This window comes from Saccostrea cucullata, unplaced genomic scaffold (genome assembly GCF_032062105.1).
Source record: "Saccostrea cucullata isolate Sc308-1 unplaced genomic scaffold, CSIRO_AGI_Scuc_v1 ctg8168, whole genome shotgun sequence".
NCBI lineage: Eukaryota > Metazoa > Mollusca > Bivalvia > Ostreida > Ostreidae > Saccostrea > Saccostrea cuccullata.
Genome location: NW_026927127.1, coordinates 1324 through 28826, shown reverse-complemented (window position 1 = coordinate 28826; position 27503 = coordinate 1324). Strand labels below are relative to the sequence as shown.

Genomic DNA, 27503 nt, shown 5'->3' with positions numbered 1-27503 from the left:
TTCTCATAAAGTGTTTTAAATACATGATTGGAAACTTCTAAAATGAAATATAACATTGGGAACAGTATATTCAAGCTCAAAAGTCCGTTTATACAATACAAAACAGGAGCAGAGCAAACAGGGACCTCCAAAACACAGAGGTGGGATCAGGTGCCATGAAGGAGTGAGCATCCCCTGCCGAACAGTCACAACCGCCATGTGCTCCTTGTCATGATCGAGCAAAAGTTAAAATCCATAGACAATTTTATGTATAAAAGAAATTGATCACAATTGATCTGACCAAAAAACATCAGTCAGCATAACTTAATGTTAGATTGTACTTGCCAAGGTCATTGTGACGTCCACAGAACTTGCAAAATTATCATTTTAAAGGAGACTTGATATTCTTGAATTATCAATTTATTTGTCAATATCTTGCACCATTACAGAAACTGTATGTAGAACATGCTCTTGCATATTGAATCAACTGGGAGACATAAACCCCTTATTCAGCGCAACGCAAAATTAGCGTAAAATTAAGATAGAAATAGCTAGGTAGTCAAAACCTCATTTATTTAATTATAGTTATACTTTTCGAAAAGACATTGTTCCATAAACCAATGAAATATTAACCTTAGTCTAAACTTATGTAAAGATGAACAGAGGCGTATAAATTAAGGCTCCTTTTACCGTTAACTTTTTAGCCGGGCTTATTGCTCAAAGAGCAATTGCCGGCTTATGTGATCCTGTTCAAGGCAGGATGTTGACCCCATAGTCGCCATTTTAAAGTTACGTGCAAAAATATAGTTCTTACTCTCAACCGCTTTTGAGATAATACAAACGCTAAATAAAGCAACAAAGTTTTATCTATATAAAATAAACATTAGTAGTAATGACTTTGAAAACGTCATAAGTCAAAGAACATAGTTCATTAGCGTAAGGATTTTTGATAATCAGTGTTACCGTAGTTCTCTACACATACGAGGTAAAGCAGGAGAGGGAACCAGACTGGCCTGTTTGTTTACATTCAGCTGCGGTACCAGATTAATTCTGATTCTGACAAAATCGGACCGTGGTATTAGGATTGAAAAACTCACTGTCAGTGTCTTATCATTTATATTGATATTTTTAAAATAATTTTTTCATCAGAATATAAACGTGATTCATGTAAGAAATTCATTCCACGCTGTAAATGAGCCCGGCTCTCTGTACTTCTGAGTACTTTGATTTATTAATGGCATTCAATTCTTGCTTGATTCCACGCATTTCTCCGATATGCATGTATTTTTTTTATCTTGAAAAAAATTAGCGATTTTTGGAGTAAAGAAAAAAGTTCATAATTTGCTTTTTTCCATATGTCGTATCAATAAATTTTAAGCACAGAAATCTCTTAACTTTATGTTTATCCTGTCTAATAGAACTTTTTTACTATCTGCAAAATGCAAGTCTACATCAATCTTGCTTTCGGTCGAAGGTTCCATCTTCAGAACTTGGGTTGACAAATCGGACGATTTTTAGTAACCAGGTACTCGTTTTCTTTTCCAATCGAGTAAACGGTTACTCGGATGGCAAAAACACCCGTTTTTAGCTCACCTAAGCTGAAAGCTCTGGTGAGCTTTTCTGATCACCCGGTGTCCGTCGGTCTGTCTGTCCGTCTGTAAACTTTTCACATTTTCAACTTCTCAAGAACCATTGTGTCAATTTTAACCAAAATTGGTACATATCATCCTTGAGTAAAGGAAATTTAAATTATTTAAAAGTAGGGCCCATCCCGCTCACAAGGGGAGATAATTAAATTCTCAATAACCACTGGACCAGGAAAGCTAAAACTTTTGTGGAAGCATCCTGGGGAAGTGTAGATCCTATATTGTTCAATTTATTACCCCCGGGGGGTAGGGCGGGGCCTTAATAGGGAATCCTAATTTTACATCAAAATATGTAGAAAAAATCTTTTTTAAAAACTTCTTCCCAAGAACCAACATGCCACAAATACTGGAACGTACGTGGAAGCATCCTGAGGTAATGTAGATTCTAAATTGTCCAAATCATGACCCCTGGCATAGGATGGGGCCACAACAGGCTTTACAAAGACGAAAATCTTGAAAAGAACATGTACAGCATGGTTTACTTAAGTTAAGCAGGTGAGCGTTGCATGGACCACCTTAATATTTGTTTCTTGATATGGTACAAGATCGAAAGATATTCCCACTTTCTTAAATTTTAATGTTTCCAGTTACTATCAACTGCTCAGACGTACATTAAATTTAAATTATCAGGAATGAATGAAATTCATAAAACGATGAAGTTTCCATCCGCATTCAGGATTTTCTTTTAGTATTATTGAACTGAATTTGGCGAAAACATTTTGTACAAGATCTGAAGTATAAAATAAAGATTTATTGTTTGAATTTAAGGTATACCCTTTTTCTCCTTGTTGGGGTTTGGGGTTCGTTTTTGTTTATAATTCTTTGTTCAATATAGTTGTTTGTTTTGAATTGGTAAGGATCCTCACAAGAAAAATCCTGAACTATATATACATATAGCTACATATAGCTGTTGAACTTTCTTTACGAGATCATTTGCGGCCACGAATATAATTATACATATACTTTCAAATGAATTGGAACAAACCATAATATATATGATATGAAATCATGGAATTCCCCTTGAGATAAGGAATTGTCTATATCTGATTTTGAAGATTTGACAAACACCATGTGTACATGTGTAACGAAGTCTATTCACAGAGAACTTTACGCATTGTTAACTGCCCTTTCTGTGGTAACTGGATTTATTAACGACCCACTTGACTCCACCACATTACGTACCACCACCACCACCACCCCGACTCCACGTCCCAATACCGGAAGTCCTGTAGGGCCTTCCAACCCAGGAGAAATCCCAGCCCAGGTCCAGACTCAGTTAAAACAAATGCAGGACTCTTTGGAAGAACTATCGAAACAAAACGCTGCTCTCAAGTTACAAGTGACGTCACTGGAAAATGACGTCCAAACATTGATCCAGATGCAGGAAAGGGTACGACAATTAGAGGAGGATAACCTGCAAACAAAACAAAAACTGGCAGCCATACAAAGTAGTGGTAGTCTCTCTACAAGAGTGGAGGCGCTAGAATCTTCTCAGCCTCAAATAAAATCCGATATATCCAGTTTAAAGCTTCAGCTGGGAACCACGTCCAGGGCCTTTAACTCAGCAATGCAAGGGATCCAGACGTCACTAAACGGTGTGAAACAGACCGTGAACCAACTGGTAGCTGGAACCGTGACGACTGCGAGTCCTGGGGGGCACGTGATCACGCCTTCTTCTGGGACTGTGACATCCTCATTAGCACCAGCACATACTACGCCATTTACTACGATATTGCATGGTAAATTTCATATTAATGAAAACATCATAAATTCAGCCACTTTATTCTTTGAAAAATTCATGTACACAGCACGATATACTTGATAGAATGTATTTGCAAAAAATGTCAATTGTATCGACCATACGCGAAACGTCGATTTTAAACGAGGTTGCTGATATCTTTGTATCATCAACTTATTTGTCATAGTCTCCATCCCTTAGAAGTTGTAGAACGTGCTTTTTCGTATCTAAATAATAAAAAAGAGATATAACCCTCATATGCAGGTGATAATGGTATATTTTACATAAATTATGGTAGTTATTGATAGAAAAGTCAAAACCATCACGTTTATCATGAGATGTTGTTAAAGCCTATACTTTTGAATGAACGATGGTTCATACAAACAGATTGTCTGGATGTTTACTCCAATGTGCCGACTCCTGGGGTCTATACCATTCACCCCCCACAGTCCCCACATCCGTTCCCCGTCTACTGTGATCAGGGTTGGACTGTCATACAGAGGAGAACTGAGGGGCGGATCCCGTTTTCAAGTCCATACAGGTAAGTTAATTAAATCAATGTTAAGGTCAGACGACACGTTCTTCAAATATATGTTTTGTATTTCCTAATATTATATAAAAAATTATTCATAATTGGCTTTCTGTTGTGATTTCTACATTCTTTTCAATATGATTAAAATATAAGTACAACAAAAATTGTGACAGAGACCATTCAGATTACCCATAAGGATTATATATAAGAAATGCCATCCTCTGGTATCTTGTCCAAATGCATGGTAAGGTACCTCAATTTTTTGTGAGGAAGCTTCTTTAAGTACCTATACTTTAATGAGAAACTCTTGGGAAAAATTATATATTTTCGAGGAACGTGTCGTCTGAGAAGCATAGTACAATGTAAAACAGGGGATAATTTTTGGGTGGATCCCATGCTGTGGCATTAACCGGTAAGTAAAATCAATACTGAATAAAAATGTTAAACGAATGCACCGGAAAATCCGTAAGTATCTCGGAGAGGGATTTTCACATCAGGGGCCCGTTTTACAAAAGGACTTACGACTTAAGACCAAATTCTTTATATAATTTTTTAATTAATATTATATCGAAAATAATTTTTAACTTTTTAAAAGGAACGTGATAAGATATTTCTACACAAGCAATTTCAAAGAGAACTAGTGCTAATTGTAACGGGGACCGTTACAGATGTTCCCCAAACGCTCCCCAACTCCCTTTTGGTGCCATATTCCCTGTAATCAGGCGCGTAGCCAGCATGGAAACGAAGTGTACGCAGAAAACGGTCGGGGGTCTGGGGGCCGCCCTGAGGCCCCCAGTGGGTCCAGGGCGAAGCCCTGGTGGGGGCCCAGGAGGCGAAGCCCCCGGAAGCTCCTGGATTTTACGAAATTTTTCAGTCATTTTCTCGCAAAAGAAATCACGATGTCACTTTTCTCGAGCAAAAATTTAGCTAAGTTATACTGCTTCCATTGATACATGTACTTCGGGTAGAGAACGATAATTTATCAAATTAATTTACGCATATATTGGTATTGGAAAAAAGTTTCCAAGTGTATCAAGATAAAACAGAGTAGCAATTTCAATATCGTTATCATTGGAGTTTAAATATTTCAATTATATAAACGGGGGTGTTGTTGTCTTTGGATTACTTTCATATTTGATCGCTGAAACGATTCGAGAATGCTTCAATTATAATATAATTCTTTAAATTGGTAACATCAGTAAAAGAAGCTATATTATTATTTATTTTGTTCACCATAATTTAAATTGTTGAACGACATTTATTCATTACCTCTACGGAAATTAAAAATCTTGTATATACGTCGTCCAAGACCTTTGTAACTTTTTCTTTCGATCAAAGTCCCTTAGATCGCTTTCCTTCATCAAATATTTGTCCGGATAATCAGGATTACGTGGATTAACAGTTGAACATTTTGGTTCAACAATATTTTTTCCCTCAATAATGTTGAAAGATGTTTTTTGAATTGATTTTATAAAGGACTAAATTTGAATGTGCAGACATGCTGAACAAAATTTGAATCGAAACAATAACAGGCACGTAGCATCGTTTTTGAAAGTGGGGAGCCAACCTGAGAAAAATTTGTTTTACTTACCTAAAAAAAGTTGACAAGCAAAAAAAAAAAAAAAAAAAAAAAAAAACCAAAATTTAAAATTTAAATCCGGGCAAATTTCCTTTCACTTCCAATTTTTTCCTATATTTCCTTGCTATAAACATAATGTGGTAACAAGTGGGGGGGGGGGGGCAACCATCTTTTCAATAGACATTTTCTATAGTAAAGGGAATGTTGGGGGAAAAAGTGGGGGGGCCAGGCCCCCCTGGCCCCCCTGATGCTACGTGCCTGAATAAGACGCAAAATAATTTGAAACACGGGTAGTGCCTCTTTTTCCCCGAATAATTTTCTATCTTTCTTTTTTCCTTCTTTTCTTTTATCCCTCTTTCTTTCTTTCTTTTTTTTTTTGGAAAATGATGTGTACGCACTTGCGTACTTGCGTATAGGCAGCTACGCGCCTGGTAATCTCTATTAAATAAGAAATACTTAATGGAATTTAAACTTACAAGGTCTTCCCAGAAGAATACAAAATGTATTTAAATTTAAGCATTGTACGCGTGATCATGTACGTAACGGCCATATTATCTTGTCTACACTATCTATATATTTTAATATACTTGATATCAAAGATGTTATCCAAAAGTATTAAAAAATACACTCATTCGAGTGTATTTTTAATTTTACTCATTTCACGTGCACGCACGTGCAAGCAAGTGCATGATGAATACACCTTCCTGTAGGAGTCCCTTATATTTATCTATGTTCTAAATTCCATCCTGTTTGGTTAAAAAACAAGGGAGTTATAGCCATTTGAAGTTTCAGCCAATCAGATTGCAGCACACATGCATGCGCGTGATTTCATGATTTTTTTTTATCTTAATCGTATTGAAGGATATCTTAATGAATGACTATATTTAGAATTCCAAACATTTCGTCAAAAAACAAAATAAATATAGCCATTTGAAGTTTCAGCCAATCAGATTGCAGCACACGTGCATGCGCGTGATTTCATGATTTTCTTTCTATATCGTATTGTAGGATATCCTACTGCATGACTATGTTTTAAATTTCAAAGCATTTCGTCAAAAAACAAAGGAGATATAGCCATTTAAAGTTTTAGCCAATCAGATTGCAGCACGCACGCATGCGCATGCTTTCATGAAAATTTTTATATATCATGCTGTAGATCTTCATAATTTAAGACTTTGTTCAAAATTTCAAAAGATTATGACAAGAAACATGAAAAATATTGAGACTTTAGTTTCAGCCAATCAGAGCGAAGCGCACGTGCATGCGCGTGAGATCTTGCTATTTTGACCATGTCATCATATCTATACTACTAATTTATACTACTACTATTTATATCCTCATATTATGAGTTTCAAAGCATTTTTTCAAGGAATAGAAAAGCTGCAGCTATATCTATTATAGTAGTTATTTCACGTGTTGCACGTGCGCGCTCTTGCAAGCACGTGCACGAGGAACATGTCATTATGCATATACAACTAATATATACTTATATTATGAGTTTCAAAGCATATAGTCAAAAAATAGAAAAGTTACGGCTATATCTATTATACTGGTCATTTCACGTGTTGCACGTGCACGCTCTTGCAAGCACGTGCGCGGAAAATGACCTTGATTCCGCAAATCTACATAACATGTCTACTAACCCTAAAAAGGTTTTACCTACTTCGGATGAACAGTTTACAAGATCACTCGCGGACAAAAAAGTACCCAGGAAGAAGAAGAAAAACTAGTGCTAATTGTAACGGGAACCGTTACAGATGTTCCCCAAACGCTCCCCAACTCCCTTCTCGTGCCATATTCCCTGTAAGTTTCATTAAAGAAGGCAAAATCTATGCATTTAAGACGTAAACAACGTTTTCCCAAAAGTATACCAAGCATTTCAAATTTAAGCAATGCAGGCGTGCGCATGTGATTGCATGAGCGTTATGACGATATCATCTTGTCTACACTATTTTACTCATTTGCACGTGCACGCACGTGCATGATGACCATACCTTCTTATAGGAGTCCATTATGTATGTCTATGTTCTTAATCCCATCCTGTTTGGTTCAAAAACAAGGGAGTTGTAGCCATTTAAAGTTTAAGCCAATCAGATTGCAGCGCACGTGCATGCGCGTATTTTAATGACAATTATTATATATCATATTGTAGGACATTTTAAAGTATGCTTATGTTTTAAATTTCGAAGCATTTTGTAAAAAAACAGAAAAGATATTGAGATTTTTGTTTCAGCCAATCAGAGCAAAGCGCACGTGCACGCACGTGCATGCATGTGAATGGTGACTATACCGTCTTGTAGGAGTCCTTTATGTCTATCTATGTTGTAAATCCCATGCTGTTTGGTTGAAAACCAAGGGAGTTATACTCATTTAAAGTTTCAGCCAATCAGATTGCAGCGCACGTGCATGCGCGTGATTTCATGAAAAATTTTATATATCATATTGTAGTACATCCTAATGCATGTCTATGTTATAAATTTCAAAGCATTTCATCATAAAACAAAAAAGATATTGAGATTTCTGTTTCAGCCAATCAGAGCAAAGCGCACGTGCATGCGCGTGAGTTCATGCAAATTTGACCATGTCATCTTATCTACACATCTTATATATCTTTATATAATGAGTTTCAAAACATTTTATCAAAAAATATAAAAGTTACAACCATATTAAATATATCAGTCATTTTACTCATTGCACGTGCCCGCACGTGCATGCGAATGCGCGCAAAATGACCTTCGTTCGGCACATCTACACAACATGCCTACTAACCCTAAAAAGGTTTTAACTTAGTTTGGTGAACAGTTTCTGAGAACACTTCCGGACAAAAAAAGTACCGGAGAAGAAATAAGAAGAAAAAAGAATAATAATAATAATAATAATAACTAGTGCTAATTGTAACGGGAACCGTTACAGATGTTCCCCAAACGCTCCCCAACTCCCTTCTCGTGCCATATTCCCTGTAATTTTCTTGAAAGAAGGCAAAATCTATGCATTTAAGACGTAAATAACGTTTTCCCAAAAGTATACCAAGTATTTCGAATTAAAGCAATGCAGGCGTGCGCATCATCTTGTCTACACTATTTTACTCATATGCACGTGCACGCACGTGCATGATGACCATACCTTCTTGTAGGAGTCCATTATGTCTGTCTATGTTATTAATCCCATCCTGTTTGGTTGAAAAACAAGGGAGTTATAGCCATTCAAAGCTTAAACCAATCAGATTGCAGCGCACGTGCATGCGCGTGTTTTCATGACAATTATTATATATCTTATTGTAGGACATCTTAAAGTATGCCTATGTTTTAAATTTCAAAGCATTTTGTAAAAAAACAAAAAAGATATTGAGATTTTTGTTTCAGCCAATCAGAGCAAAGCGCACGTGCACGCACGTGCATGTATGTGAATGGTGACCATACCATCTTGTAGGAGTCTTTTATGTCTATCTATGTTCTAAATCCCATGCTGTTTGGTTGATAACCAAGGGTGTTATAGTCATTTAAAGTTTCAGCCAATCAGATTGCAGCGCACGTGCATGCGCGTGATTTCATGAAAAATTTTATATATCATATTGTAGTACATCCTAATACATGTCTATGTTATAAATTTCAAAGCATTTCATCATAAAACAAAAAAGATATTGAGATTTATGTTTCAGCCAATCAGAGCAAAGCGCACGTGCATGCGCGTGAGTTCATGCAAATTTGACCATGTCATCTTATCTACACAACTTATATATCTTTATATAATGAGTTTCAAAACATTTTATCAAAACATATAAAAGTTACAACCATATTAAATATATCAGTCAGTTTACTCATTGCACGCGCCCGCACGTGCATGCGAATGCGCGCAAAATGACCTTCGTTCGGCACATCTACACAACATGCCTACTAACCCTAAAAAGGTTTTAACTTAGTTTGGTGAACAGTTTCTGAGAACACTTCCGGACAAAAAAGTACCGGAGAAGAAATAAGAAGAAAAAAGAATAATAATAATAATAATAATAAGAAGAAACAGAGTAAAAACAATATGTTCCCCAACTTCGTTTGGGGAACATAATAAGAAACAGAGTAAAAACAATATGTTCCCCAACTTCGTTTGGGGAACATAATAATAATAACTAGTGCTAATTGTAACGGGGACCATTACAGATGTTCCCCAAACGCTCCCCAACTCCCTTTTGGTGCCATATATCCCCTGTAATCTCTATTAGATAAGAAATACTTAATGGAATTTAAACTTATCAAGGTCTTCCCAGAAGAATACAAAATATATTTAAATTTAAGCATTGTATGCGTGTTCATGTGCGTAACGGCCATATATTCTTGTCTACACTATCTATATATTTTAATATACTTGATATCAAAGATGTTATCAAAAAGTATTAAAAAATACTCTCATTCGAGTGTATTTTTAATTTTACTCATTTCACGTGCACGCACGTGCAAGCAAGTGCATGATGCATACACCTTCTTGTAGGAGTCCCTTATATTTATCTATGTTCTAAATCCCATCCTGTTTGCTTAAAAAACAAGGGAGTTATAGCCATTTGAAGTTTCAGCCAATCAGATTGCAGCACACATGCATGCGCGTGATTTCATGAATTTTTTATCTTAATCGTATTGAAGGATATCTTAATGAATGACTATATTTAAAATTCCAAACATTTCGTCAAAAAACAAAATAAATATAGCCATTTAAAGTTTCAGCCAATCAAATTGCAGCACACGTGCATGCGCGTGATTTCATGATTTTCTTTCTATATCGTATTGTAGGATATCCTACTGCATGACTATGTTTTAAATTTCAAAGCATTTCGTCAAAAAACAAAGGAGATATAGCCATTTGAAGTTTCAGCCAATCAGATTGCAGCACACATGCATGCGCGTGATTTCATGAATTTTTTTATCTTAATCGTATTGAAGGATATCTTAATGAATGACTATATTTAAAATTCCAAACATTTCGTCAAAAAACAAAATAAATATAGCCATTTAAAGTTTCAGCCAATCAAATTGCAGCACACGTGCATGCGCGTGATTTTATGATTTTCTTTCTATATCGTATTGTAGGATATCCTACTGCATGACTATGTTTTAAATTTCAAAGCGTTTCGTCAAAAAACAAAGGAGATATAGCCATTTAAAGTTTCAGCCAATCAGATTGCAGCACGCACGCATGCGCATGCTTTCATGAAAATTTTTATATATCATGCTGTAGATCTTCATAATTTAAGACTTTGTTCAAAATTTCAAAAGATTATGACAAGAAATATGAAAAATATTGAGACTTTAGTTTCAGCCAATCAGAGCGAAGCGCACGTGCATGCGCATGAGATCTTGCTATTTTGACCATGTCATCATGTCTAGGCTACTAATATATCCTTATATTATGAGTTTCAACGCATTTCATCAAGAAATAGAAAAGTTGCGGCTATATCTATATTAGTCATTTCACGTGTTGCACGTGCGCGCTCTTGCAAGCACGTGCGCGGAAAATGACCTTGATTCCGCAAATCTACATAACATGTCTACTAACCCTAAAAAGGTTTTACCTACTTCGGATGAACAGTTTACAAGATCACTCGCGGACAAAAAAGTACCCAGGAAGAAGAAGAAAAATAATAATAATAAAAAACAGAGTAAAAACAATATGTTCCCCAACTTCGTTTGGGGAACATAATAAAAAACAGAGTAAAAACAATATGTTCCCCAACTTCGTTTGGGGAACATAATAATTAATTTTGCAAAGTTTTACATGTACAATAACCTGAAGTTTTCGGTCTTAGTCGTAAGTTCTTTTGTAAAACGGGCCCCTGATATGCCATGCTTTGGGTATAGTTAACGTTACACTGACCCAAAAGGTTGATACTTGAGACCATAGCTTGTTTGGAACACTGACGTACAATAATATGCCTTATAGGTCTATGTTTGGAACCAGTATGGTCATAAAAGACCAAAAAATGCTGCTTGTCTCTATATCGAGAGCCATTTAAATGAACTTTTTTATTTGCAGAAAATGGCCGGATTTTCTCAATGGTTTCGGAAATGTCTCTGGTGATTACTGGTTAGGAAATGAAAAAGTTTTCAATATTCTTGCCCAGAATTCGTACAAACTGAGGGTGGAGGGGGTCGGTTACAGCGGTAAACTATACTGGGCGCAGTACGAGGAGTTCCGGATAGAGAATGAGAGAAACTACTACCGACTCAATGTGTCTGAATATACGGGTAATTACGCTGATACCATGGAAACAGCCAATGGAAATAAGTTTGTAACCCAGGATCATCCGGGGGATGTGAGTTTCTTTCGGGACTGCTCTGGACTTCTCGCTGGTGGTTGGTGGGCGAATACTACGACATCTGTCCCCAACTGTGGATACGACTTAAACGCCATGCATACTCAAACTGGTGGTTTCTGCATGAGTTTTGCTGGAATCTGTGTCAATACTTCTATCATGAAGATTACTCCAACTTCTACAGTAACCGTTATAGGTTGAGTTACAAAGTGGCTAGAATACATGAATTGTTGTTCAGTAAGAGAGCATGACAGTTTTTTAAGCAGCATGTTCACATGAGAATGTGTAGATAATGTGTTAAAACTAAAATTATATTAAAACTTTACGCACTATTTTTTTTTAATTCAAATTAGTGTAGGAAGGGTGTTTTGAATTACATGTTTATCCTCAAGATTTCAAAGAACAAGGTTTATATATGATCTTTCCTACATATAATATTATGAATTTTTGACAAATCAATACTGCATTATTTTTAGTTTACAGTGTATAAAATATGGATTTGACCTGTGAAAAAAAAAAAAGCAAGGTCTAAAATATTTTTAAGACAGAATAAAGAAAATGAAGAAGGATTTTTAGCGTCACTTTATTCATCTCACATTATATATAGATGGTAAAAGTTGTATGTATACTTACATGCTCTGAGAGTAAACAAAATCAAAATAGCGGAAATAAGTTGGAATTTGATGTGCAAAATACAGATTAGCAGAAAAAAATAAAATGACGAGTTCAAACTTATAGGGAAGAAAACCACAGTAGGTCAAAAAAAAATATAATGCTATTCGTTAGTGTAGATTCAAGGTCATTCAAATCATGCATACCCCCCTTTTTTTTTAGGGGCAGGTCAGGACCACTTATTCATATGAACTTTTCAATACTGGATTGATTTTTGGGTTTGTTTTGTTTTTTGTTTTTTTTTTTTAGACACAGTGCTCAGGTGAGCGACGTGGCCCACGGGTCTCTTCCTGTGTCTATACCCAATTTATTGGAAGAAAACATTATTCTAGTATTAAAAATACATCTATATCTTAGAATGAATAGAATTATTCAAATATTCATGGATTCTGGAAAAATTGTCGCACGCGATATGTGCTTATACAGAAACACTTTGTTGATATTTTTTTTTAAAGTATTACAATCTTGTAAGTAGATAGCCAACAGTCTTTCCTCGTATAATGATACAAACTGTGTTGGATAAAAAAAAACACCTTGATTGATCCAAAAATTCCCAAGTCCCATTCTAAAGAACTTATTTTCAGCATTATGCAATGAATATTCTTAAAAAGGTTTTAAATTTGTACGAAGTAAATTACACCAGTATTTTATAATTAACTTTTATTTTTCCCATTTAAGTTACATAAGAATGTTATTTATTTTTAGCATTATGCAATGAATATTCTTAAAAAGACTTTGATATTTATACATTTTTTGTACGCAGTAAATTACACCTGTATTTCATAACTCTTATTTTTCCCAATTAAGTTTAGAATGTTATTTATTTTCAGCATTATGCAACGAATATAAGAATATTTTTAATATAGATTTAATATACATACAGATAAGAAAAATGTAGAAAAAATATGATTGTCGCTCAAAAAGTAAAAATGTTACTATTTAATCCCTTGCCTGCTCCTACTTTTTTCATTAGATGTCTGACAAACAAGAAATTAAATTGGTATGGCCTTAAGATTTTTTCGCACTTTTGACGCGTGCAGTTAATTTATCAAAGTATAACAACAAGGAGAAAATATTCAAAGATTTGCATGATATTATTTCTTCTTTTGTTTTTAAATTGTCAAACCACAGAACCTACATCTATTTAAGTTTTCTTATAAATTTATACACTTATTAAAATAATTTTCAGTCATGTATGTTAGAATGCAAACTTAAATTAGACCATCAGCTCATTTATAATTTTTTCTTCTTAATTTGCCTTTCTTATGTACATTTTTATTGAATATACCCATGTATATGTTTATATTTACATTTCCAATGTCTTTGTCCGAGATAAAATTACCAATTGTAAATGTAATTTATTTCCTCATGAATGTCTTGGCGCGGTTCCAAAAAAAAACCACTTGCAGGGCGGGACAACACCTAGAGAGAAGCAGGCTTGGAGCCCGTGGATTGGCGGAATCAAAGCATGTAAATATAAGGAATAACTGTCAGATTTTTCGAATTCATGAAGATGATCAATGGATTGGCTTGTGTGATAATTTTATGCATAAACGCCTTCGGCGTTTATGCAAATTATCACACAAGCCAATCCATTGATCACTTCATGAATTCGAAAAATAAGACAGTTATTCCTTAAATATTTTTCAATGTTATGTAGCTAATATTTACTTGTACATGTATGACCTTGATCTTTGTATCATGGAGAGGACTTATATAGACAGTGTCTGCTGTCCACTCCTTTTATGTTGAAATATTGTTTAAATTAAATTAAGAAAATATTTATTTCAAAATCCGGTGACAAGTGATGATTTAAAGTACATGCATATTGTAAAATATCGGTAAATGATAAATATTAAGGTTTTTCCACCCTCACAATTTTAATGGTTCAAAGTACAAAAACTGCATTTATTTTCATTTATTATAGTTTAAATTTACCAATCATCGCAAAAAAATTATAGGTCACCATATTATTTAAGACGAGAGACATAAATAAACAGAAGTGTATGTCAACATGAAAAAAAAATTGTAATTTTTTTGAAAATAGTATTGTAAATATTATGTAAAAACTGGTTCAAATGCATAATTCTGATTCTAAGAGTTCCAAAATACTTGCTATTTGGTAGTTTTGAATTATGAATATCAGGTTAACTATTTTACATTAAAAGTACAATAAAGAAAGTGTCTGCATGAAGATATCTGAGAAGGAGTTATTGCCCTTGTCACAATTTTTCAAAGATTGAATAATTGATTAAAGTCGTATTTGACGTATTTTTGATAAGTTCAGAATGACAAGAATTAAAAAGATCTTTCTATTTCTTTTGTTACTTTATATAAAGATTAGACTTCCCTGTAAATTACGCAATTTAAATCAATCACGTTTCATAGATATCACAGATTTAAAACAATAACCGATTTATTTCCGACTCGGAATTAAATAACAGACACAGCTGAAAGTCAATTTATCGATAGGGTATTTAAGCTCAAAATCGGTGAAAATATTGAATTTGAACGTAAATAACAAATATTATGTAAATCTACACTTAATCTTGTATTTTTATTTTTTAGCTCAGATACGCCATATACGAGTATAGCTTTAAATAATGAAATATACATTTTTTATGTTCTATTACTTAACAATATTTATCATAACATCTATTGAAAAGCATTCTTACAGAAAACTTTGTTCTATTGGGCATGAATTTAAATTAATAACAGTTTTTGCAAAAACCTATGACATCAAAGGAAGATGGAAATACCTTAAAAGAATTACGTGATTTTTAAGATCTGATCTACGGTGTACGTAGGTAATTTAGTTAAATTTCTTGTTACCGTAACGATATTTTATGTTGATTGTTATTGGATTAAAACTTAATATTTTCATAATATGCAAAAATATTTTTTTTATTGAAAAAGGTCTTCAGCGGGATAAATTCGTTACACAGTCAGTTAGTGGCCTTATATGGATTCATACAGGGTGTGAAATGGAAATCGGTATTGGGACTCGGCTTCGCCTCGCCCAATACGGATTTCCATTTCACACCCTGTATGAATCCGTATTAGGTCACTAACTGACTGTGTAACTAATTAAATAATACATGATTATAATAATAAGAAAAAAAAAACATACAGAGAGAGTGAACGTAAAGGACACATACATGAAAATAATACTATGCATGAATTTTATTTTTTTCTTAACATTGTGGCAGCATTCAAAAATTTGCCCAAATTTAAGAGATCTTTAATATTATTAGAACTTAACAGCTGAATTAATTTTAGGACACTTGGCTTAGTACATATGTATAATAATACTTTTCAAAAATTTCTTTCTTAGATCAATATATACAAATGGCATTTCAAAATAAAATGAAATACATCTTCTACATCATTGAGATTACAACATATACATACATGTAATGTATTAATCTTAGGTATGTTATGGTGTTGACCTGTATCAATATTCAACTGCATTTTGTTAATAGTTGTCTGAATTTTTTGTCAATATTTTTTGACAAATATGATAGCAAACAGAAATTGTCAATTAAATGTTGGAATTAATTACACTTTGGAGAGTTTGATATACTTTCTGTTATAGTTTGCTTTGAAACATTTAAAAGTCGTTGTTTTATAATGTTATAAGCTCTATCATCTAAATTATTTTCTGTCCAAAGTTGACATAGACTTGGAAGAGACAGGTTTTTTTTTTACTTTCATAAAAGGACTTAAGAATGCAATTTTCAGTTGTTCTCAATTTGATCGAATGAGCTCTGAATAAATCAAACTGTTTGAGGTTTTCTTCCCCACACCAGGAGTATTCTAACAAAAATTTAAATGTACCTTTTCTACGTCAGAACATCTATGTATATTCATAGAATTGATGAAATGGTGACTTTAAACAAGACTGATGATATTCTTGCTTCATCAACTTGTTTGTCAATAACTTACCTTGTTTTACAAATTATTCATACGTAGAACATGCTCTTCTCTGATCCCTTAATTTATCTCAAGTGATATTGAAAAAAAGAACATGGAATTTATGTAACTTGTGCTGTGAAAAGTTTCTAGAATAATAACAATATTCTACTGAAAAATTAACAAACTTTATTTTAATGTCATACCAATGAAAAAAAAACCAAATTCTACATAAGTTTCTTTTTTTCATCATTATATTACAAAGCCAATTAATAAGTACAAAAATATCTATCATTTAAATTTTTATTATGTATATACCCAGGGATCCTCTAGCTATTCTAAACACATGTAATAAACACTTCAAATACTTAGAAAACAAAATCACATTAATTTCATGTACATGTACAATGGCAAATAATTTTCTATACATTAATGATCCACGTTTATAATACAATATACAAGTACAAGTAAAAGAAAGTTTTAAACCTACAAGATATATTTTCATCTGTTTTAATACACGATCATGTTCAGTATTAACTGTACAGATGTGAATATAATGTTCACTCTCGGGGTTCCAGCAATAGTTTGACACCGTTTTCTGGTTTCAAGAGTCCTGCTTTGGATATTGTCAGTGGAATCTGAAAAATGGTATATGTTGTTATCATATTATTCTTTAAATATGACTTAATCAATTAAGAATTTCTCATTAGCACAGTTTTTGTTTCTTATTTTTTTTAAAACAGATTTTACATTTTAATTGATAAAGTCACTGTACACTACATGCAAATTGTACAAGAATCATATATACATGTATGTAATAATTTCACACACACACAAAAAAATTCTGAATGAAGAAATTAAACTTCCTCTTAATATATTGTCTACAAAGCAATTAAGGACAGAATCAAGAAAATATATAATGTAATAAACTTGACTTAAATCCATATTCATGGTAAACAAATGTTTTCAAAGTCTCTACCTCCGTTTCTGCACAAGTTTTAAATCTGTAGTGTTGAAGAATGTAGGTCATTGCGAACTTCATCTCCACTTGGGCAAGGCGCATGCCTATACAGCTGCGTGGTCCATGCCCAAACGGGAGATAAGCATAGGGATGTCTCTTAGCTTTGTTTTCTGGGGTAAACCTGAATAAAAATTAGATCAAAATTCATATTTCTAAAAAAAAAATTGTATGTTTATATGCAGAGTCATAAAAAATCCCAGTTACATTTAATCATTATATCATTTACAATCTATGTATTAAAGTTGCTGAAGTTGGAAACATTTTTTTTATATAAATTTGTTTTGACACTTAAGATTGAGTATTAAACTAGAGTATTAATTTTAGTGAGTTTACAAAATCCCCTGTGACCTTGGACTTCCTAAAATGACTTTATTTCTTTAAAAAGACACATGTAGCCATATATACTGTTGTATAATCTTGTTTCATCGACCTTACCATATAAGCCACAAGTTTATGATTTGCTCCCGTTTCTCTTGAATTTTATACTTTTTTCTTTCATTGACCTTGACCTTGTCTATTTTAAAATTTTCGTTTCTGCGATATCTCAAGAAGCCTTAGAGCTTTTGCATTGAAATTTAATACCACACCTCCCTATGCCCTAAGGAAGACCCCTGTTGATTTTGAGGTCTTAAGGTCAAAGATCAAGGTCGTTTATACATATATTCTTTCTGTGTGTAAAACTTTCATTTCCGGACATTTATCTCACGAAGCTTTTGATTTTTTGCAATTAATAATGATACCATAACTATCTATGGTCTGCCCCCTCCTTAAAGTGTCCCCCTTTGACTCTACCCTCAGATCCCATTTATCACTTTAACTGAAGCAGGGGACACATATTTTCTGCATTAGCTTGTTCAATGTGCTGCCACTGATTTTATACAGACAGTGCCAACTCACCTGTCTGGATCAAACTTCTCAGGGTCCTCCCAGTACCTGGGGTCTCTGTGTATGCTGTATATGGGGAACGAAATATCAGTGCCCTTTGGAATTGTGTAATTTTCAATGACAACATCTGACTCAGCTAGTCTGTTAGTCCTAATACAGAAACAAAAATTGTCTATACATGTATCAATATAAGTAATGATAAAAGAAAAGTATATTGCTGTTTTTGAGGTTACTATCATGATGATTTAGCCAAGTGCATGAGGAGTATGATATATTTACTGAGACCAAAAGGCGAGGTAAATATTAAATGTACTTTGAATGTGGCTAAATCATCATGATGACTTGGAAAAACCCAACTCATCCAAGGGTGTTCACTTGGCATCCAGGAAAAAGTGTCTGGATGGGTCCACAGGCCTTTAGATCGCTTAGAAAAAAATTTGAGGTGTTGAAAAAAAAAATTTTTTACACACAAATTTTTTTAAGGGATCCAAATGCCTGTGGATGGGTTCTTTCACCCCTGCAAATACCCACGCCCACCCCAGAATTTATCTGCCCGAATGTTGTGTAAATCTGATTGGAAGTTAAGTCACCTTAAATAACTTAACAAAACTATTTGTAACAGTTTGGATTTTCCAGATCTGTACTTTTCAGTCCAATTATAAAAAAAAAAAACTAGAGGTACTGTGAGCGATGAGCTCACTAAATGATACCCCCCGCCTCCCCTATGGTTATAAGTGGTGAAAAAGTCCATGTTTTCCTGTGGCCGGGAAACCCAAAATATGTGTCGGATCAAAAAGTAAAATAGGAGGTGCACAATGGCAATATGTAATAAAGATTCTGTGAAAGTTTCATCAAATTTCATTCAGTGGTATGAGAGGAGTTACGGATAAGAGATGGGTACCCCAATATATTTCGTAACAGACGGACGGACAGACAGACAGACGGAATAATTTAGAATCTACACTACCCCAGGATGCTTCCACGGACGGAAGTGGACGAATTAACGATATATATTTCTATGTAACTATATACCCTCCCGCTTTTCAAGCGGGGGGTATAATAAATGTGAAATCTCACTTGGAGGTAAACATAACAATATTTTTCTAGCTCTAGGATCTCAACTAATCAGAAAGATGGGAATTATTCAATCATTTATTAACTGTGATACCTGGCAGCGGAGGGGTACAGCCGGAGTGACTCACAGAACACTCTGTCTAGATAGTCCAGTTTCTGTATGTTGTCATAATTAGGGCACTCCTGTCAATAACCAAATCACGTGATGTTAATAAAACGGTTACGATTATATTACATAATACAATACTAAACCAATCAAATATTTAAAATACAACCACATGATGTTAATAAAAAAGGTTATGATTATATTACATAATACAAAACTAAACCAATTAAATATTATTTCTATAAATAAAATTACATCCGATATCAAAATAATGGTGTTTGTCTGACAGGTATGGTTTCATAATGAAAAAAATATTTCCTCCTTAATTTAGTACGTAAGAACTTTTTAAAAACATTATCCTGAATTAACTGACATCAAACGCACGTTGTATTAGAAGGGGGGGGGTCCGAAAATCGACTTTTGCTGTTATAATTTTCATGCCCAGCTCTCTCATTTCTTGAAACTTAAGGGAAACGCCTTCCCACTTCTCACAGATCCCTCGGAATAATTTTTATCGAATCTCGACATTTTCTTTTCACTTTGTGCTTTTCGAAGTATTTTTCAGGCACTTTTTTCTTTTTACACCCCAACCCATATAAAGGTCGACTTATATTTGAGGAATTCATGCAGTGCATTAATTCAGCTTTGTTCAAATGCATAGGTAGTAGAAAATGCTTTTACCAAAAAGAAACCCAGCTAGATTTAATTTACTTATGGAGGATAACTCGCAGTGGAAACTAATAACTTAGAAAACCGAAAGAAGAGAGGGTATAATTACATGGAATCCTTTATTACAAATGTGAAGAACAATATTTAGCAAACCTTTCCCAGAACGGTGTCGATCTCTTCAATCAGCTTTTCCTGACATTCTGGGTTTGTAGCGAGGTTATAAGAGGCAAAGGTCAGGGCGTTAGAGGTGGTATCATACCCCACTAACATGAACAGAATGGAATTCCCCAGCACCTCCTCCATCGATAAGCCTGAAAAATTATTTGATAAATAAATAGTACATATAGATGTGATATCAATCACAACTTTTCGTCCCTCAGTTTTATCTTCAACTTCCAGAACCAATAGTCGATCTCGCTTATAGAGAAGAGTCTAGGAGAACATGTGACCTCGATAAGCTTACTCACAATATTGTAAAAAATAAAAATAAAAAAAAAACCCTCACTCTTTAAGCAAAGTCTTAACCATAAAAATTTAACAAGTTCTTTCCATATAATTTGAATAAAATATGCATCAGTGACAGAATTTTTTTCAGACATATCACAAATACACGTGTTATCTACGTGGTGCAGTGGTTCGAGCAGAGCAATAAGGAATTAATCCTTATGCCGCAGGTTAGAATCCCACTGTGGGACGTGGATACCGCTTCTTCGGATGAGACCGTATAAACCGAGGTCCCGTATCGCAGTATAAGTGTTGTCACAAAAGAGATCCCTCACTGCTCAATGGTCGTAAATGCCGAATATAGGACAAAATTTACAGCTCTCCACCGGCAAATGGTGGCGTTTCCATATACTACATATATATAGTGAAAAATTCTCAAGAGGGGGTGTTCAACAAACAAACAATTAGAAAAAAAATGGTTACACGTATCCCTTAAAAGAGGGATGGGGTGATTTTGATTACATAATTGTTTGCAGCTAACTGTAAAGTTTCACGTTACGTCACGATCTTTTTCGTCAGATGCATCCAGCGTAAACAACTCATGTGATTGGTCAACTCAAATTATCAACATTGACACGGAAATAGTCTGTTGCATGAGCAACCAATCAGGGATACGAAGAAAGTTCCAGTTGTAAAGCTTGCGGTTAGGAGGCGTGTACAATTTACCTTGAGTGCTGCTGTCAACTAGATTGTGATGTAACGTGAAACTTTACAGTTAGCTGCAAACGATAATATATTGATTATATACCTCTTGTCCTCCATTTGTCAGCATCTACGTAACTCTGTTTTACTTCATTATCGTTAACATCAGTGTCGTGGTGCGCATTCAACATCATCTGCAGCAGGTCTTTGCGTTTCTACCAAGATTAAGGCAGCATGTCTAGATTCTGATACAGTATATCCTTAAGGTTCATAGACCTCTTGATAAGAAAGATAACTCTTCATTAGGATGAATGACTTTTAGTCCGTAGAATTATTTATCTAAAAGTCGATATCTCTAAAATATTGCATTGCAAGTTGCAAGAAAGTTGAAACTGTTTGCATTTTTAATGCTTTTTCAGTTCTATTTAAATATCATTACCATCATGTATGAACAAAGGGTGATGAAGAACCTTAACAAAAAGCGATCAGATCCTTTTTGGGGGAAAAAGTGCTGTTTTGAAAAATTACGTTTACCTCTTTGTCATCTTTTCGGAGACCAATGACTTGTTGGACGACATTTCTGAAGAAAGACATAGGTTCAAGTCGATTCAAAGGGGATTTCCCGAACCAGTCCAACACAGCATCAAATTTTGGAAACATTACTAAAAATAAATTATTAGTTGTTTATTAGGATAATTGAAAAAGAATTGTATGTTTGATCGCGATAATCACCATTTATCACTTTAATATTCACATTTTTGTCCCCCCGCTTTTGCGAAAGCGAGGGGACATTATATATCTGATTCGTCTGTCCGTCCATTTGTCAGCATCAACATAACTCTGTTTTACTTCATTGTCGTTAACATCAGTGTCGTCCGTCACAAAAACTTTAACCTTGCCCATAACTTTTGATTTAGTAGAGCTATGAATTTCATATTTCATTTGTGTATTCCTTGTGATAAGACCTTTCTTTGGGTACCAGAAAATTTGACCTTTTGACCTTGACCTTGGAGTTTGACCAACTTTTACTCAAAAATTTCAAACTTTTACTTTGGTCATAACTTTTTAATGGTAGATACTAGGACTTTCATATTTCACATATTCATTTTTTGTGACAAGAGCTTTCATTGGATACCAACAACTTTGACCTTTTGACCTTGACCTTAAAAATTTACGTACTTATGAAAAAACTATAACCTTGACCATAATTTTTTAACGGTAAGGGCTATGGCTTTAATACTTCACGCATGTTATTGTAGTAAGAAGACCTTTCATTGGATACCAAGAACTCTGACCTTTTGACCTTAGAGTTTTAACTATTTTTTTGAAAATTATAACCTTGGTCACAACTTTTGAACGGTAGATACAAGAACTTTTATATTTCACACATGTATTCTTTGTGACAAGACCTTTCGCAGTATACCAACAACATTGACCTTTTGTCCTTGACCTTGGAGATTTACCTACTTCTGAAAAAACTTTAACTTTGACCAAAACTTTTAAACGGTTAGGGTAAGCACTTTCGTACTTCACGTATGTAATCCTTGTGAGAAGACCTTTCATTGCATACCAAGAACTTTGACCCTTTGACCTTGACCTTGGAGTTTTAACTACTTTTCAAAAACTTTTACCTTGATCACAACTTTTGAACGGTAGAAACTAGGACTTTCATATCTTAAATATATGTATTCTTTGTGGCAAGACCTTTCATGGGATACCAATAACTTGGACCTTTTGACCTTGACCCTAAAAAATAATATCTCGCCCACAAAGACACCGAAAGCGGGGGACCACAATTCTTTGAATTTGCTTGTTTGAATTAATTTTTTTATTCATTTTATTTACTTATTTTAGAACAATCGCTTAAATTAAAAATTTGTTCCTATACAAATCTATACGAAAAAGTCTGTTTTGCCGAGCGGGCATAAATAAATTTATGTTTGACCGCCAGTGAGATATTGGACCTCTTACGTCACAAAATGGGCGGAGCTTAATCTTATTTTCATTTGCTAGTGTTCTGACTGTTCATCGGTGAGGGACTTGAGGTTACATCACGGAATACAGTACAACATACATGTATGTCAAAAAAATGAATAAAAATGAAAGGTATAATAACAAAACATTTATTGACTGAGTTCGAGTGCAACATGCATTTTACCGACCCTCGAACCATACTGTCTGCCTTCGACCTTACGGCCTCGGGCAAACAGTTTGGTTCTTCGGTCTGACAAAACGCATGCTGCCCTCGGATTTAGTCAATAAATGTACATTATTGCACAAAGCCTTTGTATCGAATATATCTTACGTACGGATTAATAATAGGACTGGGCTAAACGAAATATTGAAGAATGTCTTGGCATGTCTGACGAAGTCACTGTCGGCATTTTTCTGAGAGTCGATGTCGACACCAAATCCAGTCGAGGCTATAACATCAATCGTGTAAGCACCAAATACCCTGTTAAAAATAACCCTCGATGAAACAATAATAATTTACATCATGTACATCATATCGTTAGAATTTATGTGTTTTGTGAAATAAAATGTCAGTATCTACGTTAATTGATTTATACTCACTCTTTAAACTCTATCGGTTTTCCAGTTTTGACTTTATTATTAAGATTTTCCAGTAATTGTTCGTACTTTGCTTTAAATAATGGTTCCATCTACAATCATAATTCGAAATACGTATCAACTTTTAAACATGGAAGCATTTTAATAGCTAGATTATCAAATTGCAATTGTAAACATTTAATCAAATGTACTAGTAATTAAAACTTGTCTAAAGTTTGACTTGTTAAGTGCTTGAGAAAATTAAAAAAATATGGCCACTACTATAAAAAAAAAAAAATCACGGGAAAATGCCAATCTCTCACCAGAGGGCGTATTACGCTTCGCTACAACACCTCTTTCAACGTCTAAATGCCAAGATTCTTGACAAAACTTACTTTTACCAATGTACGTAAAACTTCTATATTCTTGCCTTAAATCAAAGTTTATTTATGAAAATTAATCGACACAAATATCGCTTTTTCACCATCCAATCTTACAAGGGACTATTTCTCGGCAGGATATTACGAACGTGGAAAATTTAAAATAATTGCCGATAAATATCAATATAGATTACATTTTATAGACAAACAACTTGTATATATATAGAAAAGTAAAGGTGTTAATCTTTCCGTGGGCCATTTTAAGGACAGATGATACAAACACATTTTTTCTTTGGAGGAGACTTAAAATATCATGTCAAAAGTTTAGAAAAGTGGATAATTCGTAGAATATTTTCTCCTAAGAACTGGAAAATGAAATTGACTTGGAAAATATTAGTAATATTTCGTTTAAATTACACATATGGACAAAACACACTCAGTAAAGGTTTACATATGAAAACAAATTTCAGAATATGTTAGATGGGTGCTAAAAGTGTAATATAAAATTTAGAAAAATATACCAAGCCAGGTGAATTTTATTAAGAAAAGGAAAATGGAAAAAATCAGCCTATGTGATATTAAATGCCAAGATTCTTGACAAAACTTACTTTTACCAATGTATGTAAAACTTCTATATTCTTGCCTTAAATCAAAGTTTATTTATGAAAATTAGTCGACACAAATATCGCTTTTTCACCATCCAATCTTACAAGGGACTATTTCTCGGCAGGATATTACGAACGTGGAAAATTTAAAATAATTGCCGATAAATATCAATATAGATTACATTTTATAGACAAACAACTTGTATATATATAGAAAAGTAAAGGTGTTAATCTTTCCGTGGGCCATTTTAAGGACAGATGATACAAACACATTTTTTCTTTGGAGGAGACTTAAAATATTATGTCAAAAGTTTAGAAACGTGGATAATTCATAGAATAGTTTCTCGTAAGAACTGGTAAATGATATTGACTTGGAAAATATTAGTAATATTTCGTTTAAATTACACATATGGACAAAACACACTCAGTAAAGGTTTACATATGAAAACAAATTTCAGAATATGTTAGATGGATGCTAAAAGTGTAATATGAAATTTAGAAAAATATACCAAGCCAAGTGAATTTTATTAGGAAAAGCAAAATGGAAAAAATCACCCTATGTGATATTGCTGGTTTTATATTTTTTTTTTTTTTTAATCATTTTGCTTTTCTTAATAAAATTCACCTGGCTTGGTATATTTTTTTTTTAAAACTTTATATTACACTTTTAACACCAAACTAACATATTCTGAAATTTGTTTTCACCTATAAACATTTATTGAGTGTTATTTGTCTTTATTTGTTATTTTATTAAAATATTACTAATATTTTCTTAGTCTATTTCATTTTCCAGTTCTTAGCAGAAAAAATTCTACGAATTATCCTCTTTTCTAAACTTGTAACACGATATTTAGTCTCCTCCAAAGGAAAAAATTTGTTTGTATCATCTGTCCTTAAACAACATCTGAAAAAAAAATCACATGTCTCCGCTTCCGTACTACTTTCCAGACGTTGACAGAGATATGGGTGGAACGATAACTCTGGGGAAATATTGGGAAAATGCATGCGCATTTACTAAACACGTACAAAACAAGAGACTTACCATTCTCATTTTACCCGAAGAAAAAGTAGGCAGCAGAGTGTTCCTGAGAAATCGCCAATGGTCATTGTCCGTATTTATCAGGCTGTGACTCATCTCATTTCTTGTAATGAACGTCTTCTGTTGACGGTAAAAAAATAAATATCAGTGCTTGAAAGGTTAGTATACTATATAATATTTCTTACAAGTTCTACGAACTTCGTTCAAACTGAACAACAAAGTTGAAACACATTATGACTCACTAGTATTTTAAGGTACAATTATGACTACTTGATAGGAAAGACAACTCTCTATTAAGGTACTATGTCCATTTGATAAGAAAGATAACTCTCCGTAGAATAAGATAGTCCTTAAATTCTATAATTGTCAAGTTAAAAGGACATTTCTGTCAGTTAGATATTGACCTGTCAAATTGAAAATTCACCGAGGTTCATTTTTCAACGTGGAAAATATACATGTATATGGAACCAGGGGTGCCTTTTCTCCGTTGAAAATTGAGACCAAAGGTCGCTGAATTTATACCTGAGGTCATTGTTCCCTGTAATGTATAAACTCTTACTGGTCTGTTGGGAGTTCTTGAGAAGTCCTTAACCATTATTTCTTTAATTGTGTCTGGATTTGACACCAACAGCAGAGGTGAGTGTCCCATATAAACTCTAAAAAAAAAAAAAAAAGAATTTTACGTGAATTACTTATTATACAAGAGGCCCACGAGCCCTATAGGTCACCTGAGTACCATGTAACAACTTTCCAACAATTGAATTTGTTTTGTGTTTTAAACCAGAGGCCATGAAATTCACAATTCTGAAAGAGGCACCATTGCTTATCATAACTGTACACTAAGCATGCTTACTTTGGTTACTTAATACCCAGAGGTAGATCAGAGTAACAAAGAGGAATTCATCTCCACTTTATAACCAGTTGTGCATCCCATCCCACAGTAACAACTGACCCTGGGGCCACATATTTCAAAATTTTGGAAATTTTATCATAAATTTTATTTCATCATTAATGATTGATTAGTACCAAAGAGCAGATTTCAAAGCATCAATTTATTTTTAGACTATGTCTATGTACCCCTCCAAGTACCCCTAACCAAGAGGCCCTGAAATTAACTATTTAGGAAGAGGCACATTTCTTCATCATAAATATATACTTAGATCATTGGCATAATACCCGTAATCGTCGAATTTTGGAAACCAAGAATTCTTTAATTCTTCATCACAATAAAAAAATGAGAGAGAGAGAGAGAGAGAGAGAGACCACTAACCCAACAACATCACCATAAGTCTTAACCATCTCCTGGTCTGTGACTGCCAAGCCCTGAAATTGAAAATAAAACTATAGGTACTGCGATACACTTCCACCTCCATACAAAGCAAATAAAAGCTAGAAATATGCGTATGTCCGCAGGTCAAGAATGCCCCGCCGAGGACCCATTAGTAATGTAACACGATTTATATTACTGCACGATGTTTGATAAAAATACCTTAAATGTTTCTTTAAACTCAGTTGATTATAAAATATTAATATAATAGTATACAATAAATAAAAAAGTCAAAGGACATTGGAAAGGTCAACGTATAAAAGAATGGATACAGTTGATCAATTCGCACAAAATAATACGGTATATCAGTGAATAAGCTTACATAAAATATTGGATATCTGATAT

General features: G+C 33.9%; 2 protein-coding genes across 2 annotated transcripts; one reads left to right on the top strand and one right to left on the bottom strand.

The window, feature by feature from the left end:
* Nucleotides 1-2683: 2683 nt before the first annotated feature.
* On the top strand, nt 2684-12025 carry LOC134273519 (angiopoietin-related protein 7-like). The gene is made up of 3 exons (XM_062755719.1): nt 2684-3364; nt 3751-3904; nt 11493-12025. The coding sequence occupies exons 1-3, from the start codon at nt 2695-2697 to the stop codon at nt 11971-11973; spliced, it is 1305 nt and encodes a 434-aa protein (XP_062611703.1). The 5' UTR covers nt 2684-2694; the 3' UTR covers nt 11974-12025.
* Nucleotides 12026-16603: 4578 nt separating this feature from the next.
* On the bottom strand, nt 16604-27179 carry LOC134273520 (cytochrome P450 3A11-like). Its single transcript, XM_062755720.1, has 12 exons — nt 27102-27179; nt 26391-26487; nt 25835-25951; nt 23832-23920; nt 23567-23712; nt 21792-21919; nt 21364-21472; nt 20265-20422; nt 19431-19519; nt 18275-18412; nt 17336-17498; nt 16604-16994 (listed from the first exon to the last, which is right to left on the bottom strand). The coding sequence occupies exons 1-12, from the start codon at nt 27128-27130 to the stop codon at nt 16917-16919; spliced, it is 1341 nt and encodes a 446-aa protein (XP_062611704.1). The 5' UTR covers nt 27131-27179; the 3' UTR covers nt 16604-16916.
* Nucleotides 27180-27503: the final 324 nt, after the last annotated feature.